Source organism: Etheostoma spectabile, chromosome 15 (genome assembly GCF_008692095.1).
Source record: "Etheostoma spectabile isolate EspeVRDwgs_2016 chromosome 15, UIUC_Espe_1.0, whole genome shotgun sequence".
NCBI lineage: Eukaryota > Metazoa > Chordata > Actinopteri > Perciformes > Percidae > Etheostoma > Etheostoma spectabile.
In genome coordinates, this window is record NC_045747.1 from 30089974 (window position 1) to 30104621 (window position 14648).

General features: G+C 41.9%; 1 protein-coding gene across 3 annotated transcripts in view; it reads left to right on the top strand.

The window, feature by feature from the left end:
- The first annotated feature begins 2300 nt into the window (after nucleotides 1–2300).
- Nucleotides 2301–14648, top strand: part of cln3 (CLN3 lysosomal/endosomal transmembrane protein, battenin) — a 21748-nt gene continuing 9400 nt past the window's right edge. For 2 of the 3 annotated variants that reach the window (XM_032538125.1, XM_032538126.1), the window contains exons 1-9: nucleotides 2301–2747; nucleotides 2818–2857; nucleotides 5351–5447; nucleotides 5700–5783; nucleotides 6483–6562; nucleotides 8714–8799; nucleotides 11766–11838; nucleotides 13033–13176; nucleotides 14265–14404. In XM_032538125.1, coding sequence (XP_032394016.1) covers nucleotides 2693–2747; nucleotides 2818–2857; nucleotides 5351–5447; nucleotides 5700–5783; nucleotides 6483–6562; nucleotides 8714–8799; nucleotides 11766–11838; nucleotides 13033–13176; nucleotides 14265–14404 — 799 coding nt within the window. In that variant the 5' untranslated portion in view covers nucleotides 2301–2692. The remainder of the gene's footprint in view (nucleotides 2748–2817; nucleotides 2858–5350; nucleotides 5448–5699; nucleotides 5784–6482; nucleotides 6563–8713; nucleotides 8800–11765; nucleotides 11839–13032; nucleotides 13177–14264; nucleotides 14405–14648) is intronic. The other variant, XM_032538127.1, reaches the window with a different exon arrangement.

Below are 14648 nucleotides of genomic sequence, written 5' to 3' on the forward strand. Positions count from 1 at the left end.
GGAAACACATTGAATGAGAAGGTGTGTTCAAACTTATGGCCTGTACTGTATATATACATGTTTTTTTAAGATTATTTTTTGGGGCTTTTCCCTTTATTGTAGTGTCGCAGCTCGGATTCTAGCCCGGACGGCTGCATGACTCAGCCTACATGGGTTGAACGCTCTTACTATGTGAGCTGGAGGCTGCCCTCTATCTATCTATCTATTTATCAATCTATCTATCTATCTATATTCAGATTTTTATTTTAAAAGGCCAGTCATTTCATGGTTTTATTTGAGTTAGCCTAATAGCTGGTTTGATTTGCATTGAGAGATGATCTTATGGAAAGTTCCCCATGCCAATCTCCAGGTATAGTGAAGGGTATGTGATGATGCGGGGGGGGGGGGCTGTTTTAATTCCAAAGGCCAAGGGAACTTTATCAGGATGCATAGTATCCTGGTCCATGAAATAACTGGCCTTTAATAATAAAAATGAGCCTGCCTCTATGGGAATTTAACATAGGGGGGTGTATACTTATGCCCCCTGTATATTAAGGAAGAACATTTATTTATTTAAGATACATTATTCATTTGCAAAGAAAATTGGTGTCCTTAAAAGGTTGGATTTTTCTAACTTTTTTGAATTAAGCCATTAAGATCAATTTCCAAAGGTTTTTTTTTTTATTCCCCTTTTTAGTAAATTTTAGCCTGGCTGTGTAAACTTTCTCAAGCCACTCTGTGTGTGTGTGTGTGTGTGTGTGTGTGTGTGTGTGTGTGTGTTTGTGTGTGTAGTATAAAGTATTACCTCACAGAGCACAGCCCTGAAATAGGAGCTCTCCCACTGGCCCAATATCCAATGATAATACTAGAATATTATTATTATTGTTTCAGTAATACTTTCTCTCCATGTCGCTCAGACTAAGTCCTTTATATTGTTGCTTAACAATTTATTTTTACACCCAAAATTGACCATACATGAGCAGTGTACAAACACTCAATGAACCTCCTTCCTTTTACTCTCCAACCCCACGTGGAAAAGTACATTGACTCAAGTACTCTGAAGTAGAGTTTTCAGATACTGATACTTTGCTCAAGTATTTCCACTTTGTTAGGCATTACGTTTTTGACTTTTCCTCTAAAATGTATCACAGAGTTGTTGGTAAAAGTTATATATCCAAAAACTGAAAATCAACACTCTTTTTTTTTCATATACCGCTTATTTGCACTACCATGTCTGAACACCATCACCACCTTATACAGTTTTAAATTTATTTTTAGAATTCATGGTCCATAAACCTCCTTTTTTTGGAAATTGTACCAAATTCTTCATTTAAAAAAGCAGAAATTACAAAATATTAAACCAACATTAAGAAAGGAATTAATATTAGGAAGGATAATCAAAGAAGGGTAACTGTTTGTCAACGTTTATTTTTTTAAATGTTAAAACATTTAACAAAACACCCCAAATTGTGAATGAAAGTAGAGATCCAAGCTTTTGTTGTCCTTGCATGGCGCGTTGTGTGGACTCATCCATGTTATATTTGGTAGTTTAAAAAGAAACCCATTTTTCTGACATACATCATATTCTGATATATTTGTGGCCCTTATCCTCTTTGGTAATTTCTTAAAGTCGTTTATGTTGTTGCTTAACAATTTATTGTAACCCCCACAATTTATAAGCATTTATCCAATGTTACATGATTTAGTCATAAAACAAATATAAAAAAATATGTTGAATGATGATCTAAAACCTCCATTAACATACACAAGTTATTAATGCTTCATATAAGTTATTGTAGTCAACAAATGCATTAATAAAATATATTTAAACACGTTTTTGCGCGCGCGCGCACACGCACACAAACACACAAACACACACACACACACACACACACACACACACATTGTCAGCAATAAATGGTTGATGACTTCAGCAAGCTGCGTGAGAAGGTAAGTGTGTGTGTGTGTGTGTGTGTGTGTGTGTGTGTGTGTGTGTGTGTGTGTGTGTGTGTGTGTGTGTGTGTGTGTGTGCTTTTTTTGCAAGTATTTAGCAGCAATACTACTTTGTAGAAAGACTGTTACAAGTCAAAGTCCTGCAATCACTCTCATGCTTAAGTAAAGGTTTATCGATGTTAAATGACATTCAAGCATGGATGTAAAATAATAATTGATGATGCTGGAGCAGGGCCACACATAATGAATATAATAATGAATGAATTATAATAATAATCGTAAGAGTGTGTGCTAAATAGCGTCAACCCGAATGGGAACGTTCAGGGATGGTTTTGTTTCCGCCGGAATGTATTTCTGTGAAACACCACAGTTTACAAACATTAATGCATCAGCTCGAGCGCCGAGGCACGAGGCTATAAAATACATCAAATACAACTCGTTCATCCGGTGGTGATTCTGCCGTTTTGTATGCGAAGTACTATGGTTTTACGTTTAAGCAGTTTCAATTGTTAGCTCGGTGTGTTGTGTCATAGTCGGTTCCCATTTCGAATAGTGTTTTCCTCCTGTCAAAATGCGTAGCGCCCTCCTCAGTGGTTAGGGATAAAGTTGGGTTCAGGTTTAGCTAGTTAAGGGGAATTAGCCCTATAACGTTAGCCAGGTAACAGAGTTAGTTAGACCGGGAACAACGGTAGCCCGGTGACGTTAGCCCTGTAATAACGTTAGCCCGGTTCCTACGCTCATTTGTAACGTAACGTTCAACATGGAGCAGCCAGCCAGCGTCAACGCAGATCATGTTCAACGGTCCGAGAGTACCGGTGGGTCTATCATGTTCATTTACATTCAAATATATCGTAATACGAGTCGCTAAAACTCTTGTTATCTATACAGGTCGGAGCACACAATGGCGAAACTGGACTGGATTCTGGTGAGTGTCCAGTGTTGAATTTAAGCTGAAAGTCCAGTTTACAGAACCATAGCAGAGAGGCATAACGTTAGGCTATTATTAAGTAATACAACCGAGCCATAACTAGTCTTGTAAAGTGTTGTATAAAATAAGGTGTTTGATGTAACCCAGTATTAGCTAGATATAACATGCAATCAAATTCTTTATTATTCACAAATAGCTGTACTACATGTCTACTGTCATTTATTTTCTCATCTTAATTATAATTTTCATGTAGCTTACTTTTTTACTTAAAGGTCCCATCACATGGTGCCCTTTCGATGCTTTTATATAGACCTTAGTGGTCCCCTAATACTGTATTTGAAGTCTTTTATATAGACCTTAGTGCTACCTAATACTGTATCTGAAGTCTCTTTTATATAGACCTTAGTGGTCCCCTAATACTGTATCTGAAGTCTCTTTATATAACCTTAGTGGCCCCTAATACTGTATTTGAAGTCTTTTATAATAGACCTTAGTGCTACCTAATACTGTATCTGAAGTTTCTTTTATATAGACCTTAGTGGTCCCCTAATACTGTACTGAAGTTTTTCTTTTATATAGACCTTAGTGGTCCCCTAATACTGTATGTGAAGTCTCTTTTATATACCGTCCCCTGACAAAAGTTCTTGTCACTTATCTATTTTGTAAACACCTGCTATTAACCTGACTTTTAATTAATCTGGGGTGTAAGAAATAGCTCATAGAAAAGCTAAAACCCTCCCAAATGATGTTCAATGCACTGAAATAAATTAGTTTCACTGAAAAAATGTATCATTTAAACAAGACAGAAAGGTCAATTTGTCAAGACAAAGTTTGTCGCCTATACAGAAATTGAACTAATTTACTGCAAATACTAAAATATGTCAGCAAATTAAATAGTGGTGCGTGAGATCCAAATTTAATATCTTGTAGACTTCCATGAGCTTGAAGGACTGCATCCATGCGGTTTGGCAAGGTTTCATACAATGTTTGATGATGTCATCAGAGAGCTGGAAAGCAGTCTTGCATCCCTCCCAGAGTTCATCAATATTCTTTGGTTTGGTCTTCCATGCTTCCTCTTTCATCCTACCCCACATATGCTCAATGATGTTCATGTCTGGTGACGGGCCGGCCAATCCGGGAGCATCTTGATCTCTTCGCCTTGAGGACTTTGAAGTGGAGATGGAAGTATGCGATGGAGCACCATCCTGCTGGAGATTGGCCTCTTTTATGGTTGTGGAATATAAGAGGTAGCTAAGATGTCTTGGTATTTAGAGACTATGATGTTGCCTTCCACCCTGCAGATCTCTCGCACACCCCCATACTGGATTAACCCCAGACCATGATTTTCCCGCCACCAAACTTCATGTTTTTCTGGGTGAATCTTGGATTCATGCGGCCTCCAGTAGGTCTCCTGCATATTTTGCGGCGACTTGGTGTGATTCACAGAAGATTCATCTGAAAATCCACTTTCTTCCACTTCTCCAGCGTCCATCCTTTTAGCCGGCTGTGGGCCTTGGAAATGCCAAACGGTTTTTCTATTGTCTTTTGTTTAGTGCTGGCTTCTGGGCACTGATTCGACCATGGAGGCCATTTCGGCAGAAATCCGACAAACTGTTCGTGGTTGACACAGGGACTTCAGGTGACCAGGTCTGGTGGAGCTCTGCTGCAGTGGAAAATGGCTGGCCTTGGTTTTCGAGCCAACAAACGGTCCTCTCGAGCAGTTGTCTTGCGGGGTCTGCCTGACCTGGGCTTGTCAAAAACATCTCCAGTGTCTTCAAATGTTTTTTTTTATCCTCTGTACTTGACGCTGAGACACATTGAAGGTGTCTGCCACATCCATTGGATCTGGTCTTCAGCCTCTTGATAATCAAAACTTAGTCTCAGGTGAATCTTAGGCATGTTTGCAGAGGTCTAGTTGCAGTTGATGTGAAGGTCTAGTGTACTGGGGTTTTTTTATACGCACCTGAGACCTAATTGATCCATTATTAGTCACAGGTGAAGCTCAAATGACAAGGCGACAACACTTATGTCTTTGCAAAAATTTACTTAATGGGCTTTACCAAGCTGTGAATACTACAATACTTTTTGACAGTTTCGTTTTGCACTGAAACATTGGGACTGTAGACCTTAGTGGTCCCCTAGTGGTCTGAAGGAGGTAACCCCAGATCAGCCCATCAGAGCTTTAATTCTCTCAAAGGCAGAGCAGGATACCAGGGCTCGGTTTACACCTATCACCATTTCTATCCACTGGGGGACCATAGGCAGGCTGGGGGAACACATATCAATGTTAAAAAACCTCATAATTGTAATTGTCATGCCATGGGACCTTTAAGAAAAAACTCTTGTAAAGACAACATTAAACACAGTTTTGTATGTACAATGTTGGTGTTTTCTCAAAGAGAAACCACTCAGTTGGTGGCTTAGTTTTTTAGATTTTGATGCATCTGAATCTTACCCAGCCTGTATTATCTACCTCCTCCTTTCCCCCAGGCTCCTCGGATTGTGCAACAACTTTGCTTATGTGGTCATGCTGAGCGCCGCCCATGACATCCTCAAAAAACAAGAGACTGCAAACACCACAGCATCTGTAAGAAGGCAAATTTGTATTCAAATATAGCATTGCAGTGACCTTTTTATTGCTATGGCTTTAAGCTACAACAAAGTCTGTATCGACGTAAATTGAGAAAGCTTTCTTCTACAGCGTTCGTATAGTGTTTACTGTGTCTGAATATTTGGAGAAATTGTATTTTAGTGCTTTGGCAATATTGTTATTGAAACTTTGATCCCCCAAATTAAATTGAAAGCAAATTATTCACTTTTTACCCTTTTTCATATCTAGACTTCAGCCACATTGGCCATGGATTTCCAAGTTGGGAACAGCAGCAACAGTAGCCGTTACGACTGCAATCCTGTCTCTACTGCGGTAAATGGAGATTCACTACACTACACAATTATACTACACAATTATCTTATTGGTATCCATTATACCAGTCTGTATGTTGACAGTGAATTATCATTAGTAGATGAGAGGTGTTTATTTTCCAGGACATTCTGTGCCGTCATTTAGCAGTGGCAACCGCCCTCTCAAAGTGAGGCTTGAGCAGAGAAATTAAGGGATTGTAGCAGACAAGGGTGTAGCGGATACATTTTACGGGGTTGGGGGCTACAATTTCCCTCATACTCCACATGACGGTGCCCTCGGTCCCCTACACTTGAGTTGATTAGAACGCACCAGTAGGCAAGTGTGCACGTTACTCAGGTTGCGCCCTCCCATCACACAAACACACATATTGGGCAAGATGTGGCAATAAAACAGTATGGAACGGTTTATAGAAATGTCAGTGTTTCCATCAATCATAAATGAAATGTAGGCTACTTGGAATCCATGATTTGAAGAGACAAATGGGAGAGGAACTTTCATTAAAAATCCTCCTCTGGAAAATTCTGAAATTACGGCTCAACCCTGGTTACCAGACAAATATATAACACACCCAGACACACACATATAGCCACAACAATGGCGTTGGGACCCATACTAATGTGATTTCCCTCTGCATTTCTTAATTAGCACATTGTGTTTGTCACTAATGATTTACTGTTGGTCCGCTGCTTTTCTCCTCAGGCTGTGCTGTTAGCTGACATCCTCCCAACTCTCGTCATCAAGTTGTCTGCTCCCTTTGTGATCCACAAACTGCCTTATGGGTAAGACACTGGTTATCATTTTCTGAACCTGTTTCTAAAAGAAAATCAAAGCCATTCTTTATTAGAAATGTCCAACTGTCCAACTGTGGATTAGTATTATACAGAAATATTTGAGTGCTAGATTTGTTAATGTGGTTACTTGCCTCACATGACTTTTTGTCACAGCACTGTGTTCAAATAGCTCACCCAGTACAGAGTCCTATGCAGTGTGTTGATCTGCCCCTCTCTCTCCCCTTTCCCACCCTTAACCTCTCTCTCCTGTCATTTAAAGGTCCCATGACATGGTGCTCTTTGGATGCCTTTATATAGACCTTAGTGGTCCCCTAATACTGTATCTGAAGTCTCTTTTATATAGACCTTAGTGGTCCCCTAATACCGATCTGAAGTCTCTTTTATGTAGACCTTAGTGGTACCCCAATACTGTATCTGAAGTCTCTTTTATATAGACCTTAGTGGTCCCCTAATACTGGATCTGAAGTCTCTTTTATATAGACCTTAGTGGTCCCCTAATACTGGATCTGAAGTCTCTTTCATATAGACCTTAGTGGTGTGGGGGTGGCCTTGACCAACTGCCACTTTGCTCGTTGGAAAGCCATGATGTCTCTCTCTCTCTCTCTCGCTCTCTCTCTCTCTCTCTCTCTCATGGGTGGGCCAAATTCTCTGGGCGGGCAAGGCAGAGAAAGGGGAGGTAACCTTTCCCCTTATGACCTCATAAGGGACAAGATTCCTGATCGGCCCATCTGAGCTTTCATTTTCTCAAATGCAGAGCAGGATACCAAGGGCTCAGTTTACACCTATCGCCATTTCTTTGCCACTGGGGGACAATAGGCAGGCTGGAGGTGTTGCATAGTAATGTTAAAAAAAAGAAATGTTGAACTTTTCATGCCATGGGACCTTTAAATGCCTTGAAAAGCCACAAAAATATCTTTTAAAAAAAAAAACGTCTTCTGTCCCAATGAAAATGTTAAAATAGTAGCCAAGACCAGGCCTTGATTTGGAGCATCATATATCATCACATATCAGTCAGCTGGTGAAAGATCTGCTCTGGGACACCACAGTGTCATGTAGTGGGTGAGAGGTGTTGTCCATGATGGATGTCAGCTTAGCTAACAACCCATACTCTCCCCCACTTTCTCTATGGGGTCCAGAGGAGAGTCCAGGACAGAGCTCACTCTCCTGATCAGTCTATTGAGTCTGCTCCTGTCCCTGTCCGAGCTGCCCCCCCTCCATCAAACCAGCAATAAAATGACCTGAGGAGAGTCCTGCACACTCCAAAGGACCTGAGTCTCCTCAGCAAAAAAAAGATGGAGGCGACTCTGGTGCATGGGTGTTATCAGTCCAGTTCAGTTTATTGTTTAGGTGAACATCCAGGAATTTGTAGCTCTCCACTACCTGAATGTCCGATCCCTGGATGCTCACTGGTGAGAAGTGGGATGTTTTCCTCCTAAAGTTGATGATCATCTCCTTCATCTATTGATTATTGTTCTTATATCACGATATTATTGCTATCATGAGTCATATATAGTATAGTCTATATTGACGGATTGGGATCATTCAGGTGCCACTGGACGTTCCATCAGAGTCCCTCATTTTCAGCCAGATGTCCATTACCTTCCACTTTCTTTGTGTTGGCATTGTAACCTCCGGTGGATTTATGAGGACTCTGGTTAACTGCTCCTCAGATCTCTGCAGGGTAAATCCAGACAGCTATCTAGACTATCTGTCCAATCTGAGGACTATGGTTACCTGGTCCTCAGATCTCTACAGGGTAAATCCAGACAGCTGGCTAGACTATCTGTCCAATCTGAGTTTTCTGTTGCTTGACTAGAACTACTTTTGAACATGCACACGTCTTCAGCACCGGGGCTCCCTTGGTTTAAAGAATTGACATTAAATCAGAGCCTGTTTTTCTCCCAGCCCAGAGTCGTGCCGTGTGGACTAGCCAGACTAGCCCCTGACAGAACCCTGTGGAGCAGGGTCTGGCAATGCGAGACAATATGTCATGTATTGTATAGGGAGGTACCCTGTAATTCCCAAGTTAATAGAGCAAAAAGAACATTGTACAAATAAAAGCATGGCCCACATATTTGAGTGTACTGCACTGGTATTGTTCTGTGTTGTAAATGTGCTCCCTAATTTCTGTTTCTCCAGGTTCCGAGTGTTGTTCTGCGCCATCATGGCAGCAACAAGTTTCCTCCTCGTGTCCTTCTCCTCAGCTGTGTGGATGAGCATTCTAGGTAAATCCGCCCCTTTTTTTTCTTGTTTTGAAATTATTTTTTTAACAGAGCTATTTTAAAATTATTTTTAGTCATAGCTTTTATCATTATTGGTGGTGGAACTTTCAAGAATTCAGATGACGGATAAGATACCGCTGAATACGTTTTTAGTTTCATTTCCTGTCGTCTTATCTGAAAGGGTGCAGCTGCAGTAACAGAAACATGATAGCATTTTAGCCTTATCATGACAAATATTTATCGGCATGCTACGGCTAATCAGTGAACTGATGTTTGAGTACCTTCTTTCTAAAGTGTGTAGCAAAGGAGTTTAAGAGAAGCAGGCATTTTAATCTGAGCAGTTTGTTAACATGATCAAGGTCCTTCATTATTGGTCATGTGCACAACAGTTACAGAAGTAGTGGTTGGCAATGAAAATCTCCAGCCTCAAGGTCCATTACATCCAGTACATGTACTCAAGTATTATATAGAATAGAATGCCTTTATTGTCATTATACACAAGTACACGGTACTTGTGCAACGAGATTGGAGTCAGTGCATATGTGAGTTCAGGGGTGAGTTCAGGGTCTGTATGGCCTTCGGGAAGAAACTGTTTGAGTCTGTTGGTCCGTGCTCTGATGCACCTGTAGCGGCTTCCTGAGCAACAGGTCAAACAGATCAGAGCCGGGTGGGAGCTGTCCTTTATTATGTCTCTGCTCTGCTGAGGCAGCGGGAGGTGTAGATGTCCGTAGAGAGGGAGAGGGCAGCCGTGATCTTCTGTGCTGACCTTACAACCCTCTGCAGCCTCTCCCTGTCTGCCACGGTGCAGCGGCCGTACCATACTGTGATGCAGTAGTTCAGCAGGCTCTCGATGGATGAGCGTAGAAGGTCAGCAGCAAGTTGGAGTCCAGGTCGTACTTCCTGAGGACCCTCAGGAAGTGTAGTCGCTGCTGGCCTTCTTGATGACCGCTGTGATGTTGGCTGACCAGGAGATGTCGCTGAGATGAGGACACCAGAAACCGGAAGGTGTGGACCTTCCCACACACTCGCCGTTGATGTACAGGGGGCTAGGTTGGTGCTCTTCTTCCTGAAGTCAACGATGATCCCTTGGTTTTCTGGTGTTCAGAGACAGGTTGTTCTCCGAACACCAAGCTGCCAAGTTCAGGACTTCCTCTCTGTGGCTGCCTCGTCTCCCTTTGAGATGAGTCCGACCAGTGGTGTCGTCAGCAAACTTGACGATGAGTTGTTGTTGTGGGTCGGACTGCAGTCTGTGGTGTAGAGCCAGTACAGAGGGGCTCAGCACGCAGCCCTGTGGGGAGCCAGTACTCAACATACGAGTGGAGGAGAGGTGGGGGCCCAGTCCTCACCGTCTGCGGCCGATTGTTGAGAAAGTCCTTTATCCAGGCACAAGTGAGAGGGGGAGCCTAGATTGACTAGTTTGGATATGAGAATGTCCGGGATGATTGTGTTAAGGCGGAGCTGTAATCCATAAAGAGCATCCGACGTAGCTCTGCTGCTGCTCCCGGTGGCTCAGTGCAGAGTGGAGAGCTACGGCATGGCATCCTCTGTGGATCTGTTTGTGCGGAAGGCAAACTGATAGGGTCCAGATCTGGGGGAGGTAGTCCTTGATGTGTTGGAGACAAGTCTCTCGAGCACTTCATGATACCGGGGTGAGGGCCCAGGACGGTAACATTTATGGTGGTGGGAGACTTCTTCGGCACTGGTGATATGGCTGATTTTAGGCAGGGGGGATGACTGCCTGGGCCGAAGAGGTTGAGATCCTAGCAAAGATGAGGGCGAGCTGGTGAGCACACGCCCAGAGCACCTTGCCAGGAACTCCATCTGGGCCAGCAGCCTTCCTTGGTGTCACTGCTAGGAGTACTTGTTCAACGTCGTGCTCCTTTACGGTGAGAGGGGTGGTGCAGGAACCAGGTGTGGATGGGGTAGGGATGGGGTAGTGCAGAAACCAGTGGAGGTGTCGGCAGGGCTGGGGCGGGTTTGTGTGACCAAAGCGAGCAAAGGCAATTCAGCTCCTCTGCCACTTCGCACTGAAGTCTCCTGATGATGAATCACAGCCCCTGTAATGGTGATGTCATGTATGCCCCGCCACACCTCCCGTGTGTTATTGCTGGACAGATGGGACTCTATGCACTTCTTGTGGTCCGCTTTGGCTCTTTTAATTCCACTTTTCAGGTCAGCTCGAGCATACCTGTACAGAGGGCTGCTCGGTCCGTCTGACCTAAAGGCAGCGTCGCGGACCCTGAGGAGTGCACGGACATGGCTGGTCATCCAGGGTTTCTGGTTAGGGAAGACCCGGATGGTTTTGTCCACAGTCACATTCCCAACGCAGAACTTAATGTAGTCCAGTACTGTTCCTGTGAATGATTCCAGCTCCTGGTTATACTTAAGTACAAATGGGAAGTCCTTGTACTTTACTTGAGTCTTTTCTTTTCATGCCGCTTTCTACTTTGCCACATTTCAGAGAGAAATATTGTACTTTTTGCGCCACTACATTCATCTTTAGCTTTAGTTACAAGTTACTTTACATATTAAGTGTTGTTTCACAGAAAAAAACTGTTTGGATCCTTTACAGTTTCTAAAATGTGAGGATTTTTCTGCATTGAGTACTTTTACTTTTAATACTTAATATTACTTTAATACTACTTTAAAGCTTTAGTGCGTAACTCTTTGATATTAATGAACGTCCGTTACATTCAAGCCGTTGCCAAGTAAGCTACAAAGATAATTAATATTCAGGAATTAACATAATTAGATCAATACTAACTTCATATAAATGATTCTGGTATCACTTCATAACGGACCATACTAATTGAATTAATTGCATAGTTTCAAACTAAAGTTGAATTCAAAAGAGATTGATGTTCCCTGTCAAAAAAAGGAATGAGCCCCCCTGTGATTATTACTTTTCTGTAATGAATGAGCATGTTAAAGGCATCTCTGTCCTCCCCTCACCCCCACTGTGTTTCCAGGAGTGATCTTTGCCAGTATCAGCGCTGGACTGGGAGAGCTGTCCTTCCTCTCTCTCACTGTCTACTTCAGCAGGTAAACACTCATTCCAACATCACGTAAACTTCTCTAATCGATATAAGCAATGGTGGAATTTACTCAAGTACTTTACTTAAGTTCGAATTGGAGGTAGTCATCATGCCACTTTCTACATTTACTCTGCTACATTATAGAGAGAAATATTGTTCTTTTTACTCCACTACATTCTTCAATAATGGTAGGCTTACAGGCCCATAGGTTAGGTAGTCACTAAAATAGCAATCCACAGATACAGTTGATCCCAAGGATTCACTGTGCCACATGTTGTTACAGATTGCAGGGAAGGGTGGACCCAAATGCAGAAAGCAGACAGGTGAAAGTTGAACTTGAGGATTTTATTAGACCAAAAAACAAGGTAGACACCAACAAAGAGAGTCCCGACTGCAGAGGGCAAAAAACTCTTTCAGAATCTTCAAAAAAACCCAGAACAGGGAATCCAAAAAAAAAAAAACTAGATAAAAAAACCAGGAAACAGAGACAAAAGGAATTCAAGGGAGAACGTGACTGACACACGGCGACAATACAGGAACAAAATGATCTGACAAAGGACAAGGGGAAGACAAAGACTAAATACACATAGTAATGAGGTAACACGAGGTAGGTGACACAAGGGCTGGGAAACAGGTGAACAACATCAGGCAATTCACAGGGGCGGGAAAACCAAAAGACAGGAAGTAAAACAAGATCAGGCTAGACAGAAAACCAGACTATCAAAATAAAACTGGAAACAGAACATACAGACACTCACAAAAGGACACAAGACAGGAACTACAGCTAGACAAGACAAGGGAGGAAACGCGGGCTACAACAGAAAACAGGAAACAGAACAAATACACAATCATAACAGGAAATATTCCCAGAACCTCAAAACCAACAGAAACTCAAAATCAAAAAACCACAACACATGATTTATAAAATCATGCCAACAATTAATTATAAGCTTAGTATTCTATGCACTAAAAAAGTATATGTAAGACTTTAAACCGCCCAAACAATATTGTAGGCCCAGTTTAATCTGCAACTTAATTTTATACAACCTGTAGTGGGGGGCCCTGCTCCATCTCTCTTTCAGTTAAGGGATCCTTGGCTATAAAACTGCGGAAGACCGCTGATCTTACAAACAGTGTGTATACATATTGTGCATATATTATGTACATGTTTATCTCAACCCTGGTTTCCCTCCTGCTTTAGGGATGTACTGGGAGGCTGGGGCTCAGGTACTGGTGGCGCTGGTGTTGCTGGAGCCCTCCTCTACTCTGGCCTCACCCAAATCGGCCTGTCGCCCCAGATGACGCTTCTCATCATGCTGGTGGTCCCGTTTGCTATGCTGTTCAGGTGAGTGTGGAAGTACAAAGATAAGAAAAAGATTCTGTTATTCGAAAGCTGAAAAAGATTTGACATATTTGCACAATAGCACCTAAGAATTAAGAACAGTCGCTACCAAAATGTGATCTTAGATTGTTAAGTTATTTATCAGTATAGAGCACATGTGTAAAACTCAATGCCCGCAACCCAAATCTGGCCACTTACAGATTTTGATCCGGCCCCCGGGTGAAAACGTAAAAGTATTTGATTGTTTAGACGGCGACAGCGTTTTTTTGGGGCTTAAAATCGCAAAAAAGTGAAACCACCCTCCAGAGTGGAAATCTTAAAAACAGATTCCCCCCCCCCCCCCCAAACACTTGTCTAAATCGGGAATAAACACTAAGAACGCAACGCCACTTTGTTTCCGTCTAAACGTAGCCTTAGATTCACAATCAGCTGTAGCCCGCCTAGTTGTGCACCACACTGAAAAGTGTTTTTCAAACTGTTATTATGTGACACTCAAAGCATCATTTGGCAGATTTGCAGCCTCACCAGAACCAGAGTTTGCATATTCACGTCGGCTGCTTTAAAAAATCGAATCTTTGTTTTGCTAAACTCTATGAGGCTAAGCAACTTTTTCCTGACTTCGTTGTTGATGTTGCCCAAACTGTATGTGATCCTCTTTTTCTAGTTTGGCCCTTAGTGAAGTTGAGTTTGACACTCCTGTTATAGATAACTTGATAGGCAAAGCATACTGTAGACAGACAGATTATTGTGCTTATGAAGTCTTATGTTACACGTTTCACTTTCACTTTATGTAAAGCCTGAGCTGCACAATTTCACTTGTTATTGCACTTTTTCATGTTAATTAGGGATTTAAATGGATTAACAGAAGGTTTTAAACAGTAAATATGAAAAAAATCCAAAGATGGTGGCTCCTCTTTATACACTCTGTTATTGTGTACTATATTGCTATGTTGAATATCATTTTAGATTTCACAATCAATAAAAGCTGACTTGCTTTCAGGCCATACTTTCTCTGTTAATTCCTTCAAATGAAATGATTCTTCTTTGGCTCATATTTTTCCTTTTTTCTTTTTTGCTTACACCACCACCAGCTACTTCTTCCTGCTGGTTCTTCCACCTTCATTACCCCAGTGGAAAAGCCGGGATACAGAATACGCAGCCGTGGGCTCCGAGGATAGACAGCGGCTGATGGACGATCCAGAGGAAGAGGAGCAGGAGAAATCTACCCCAGGTACATGTCATAACAACATCATAAAATGATATGATTGGAAACTATTTGACATGAAACAAAATCCAGTGTACATGTCTAATAAAGGTAGGACTTTTTAGAAATGCACTGGTATATTGTTTTGTTGAGTAGTGAATGGTAAGTTTAGCAGCAATTGTGCAATACATTTATTTGAAAGGCCTAGCAGTAGTGCATTGCTGTAATTTAATCAGATAATATTTAAAGCATGTGTCAGTTTTGTGTTTGT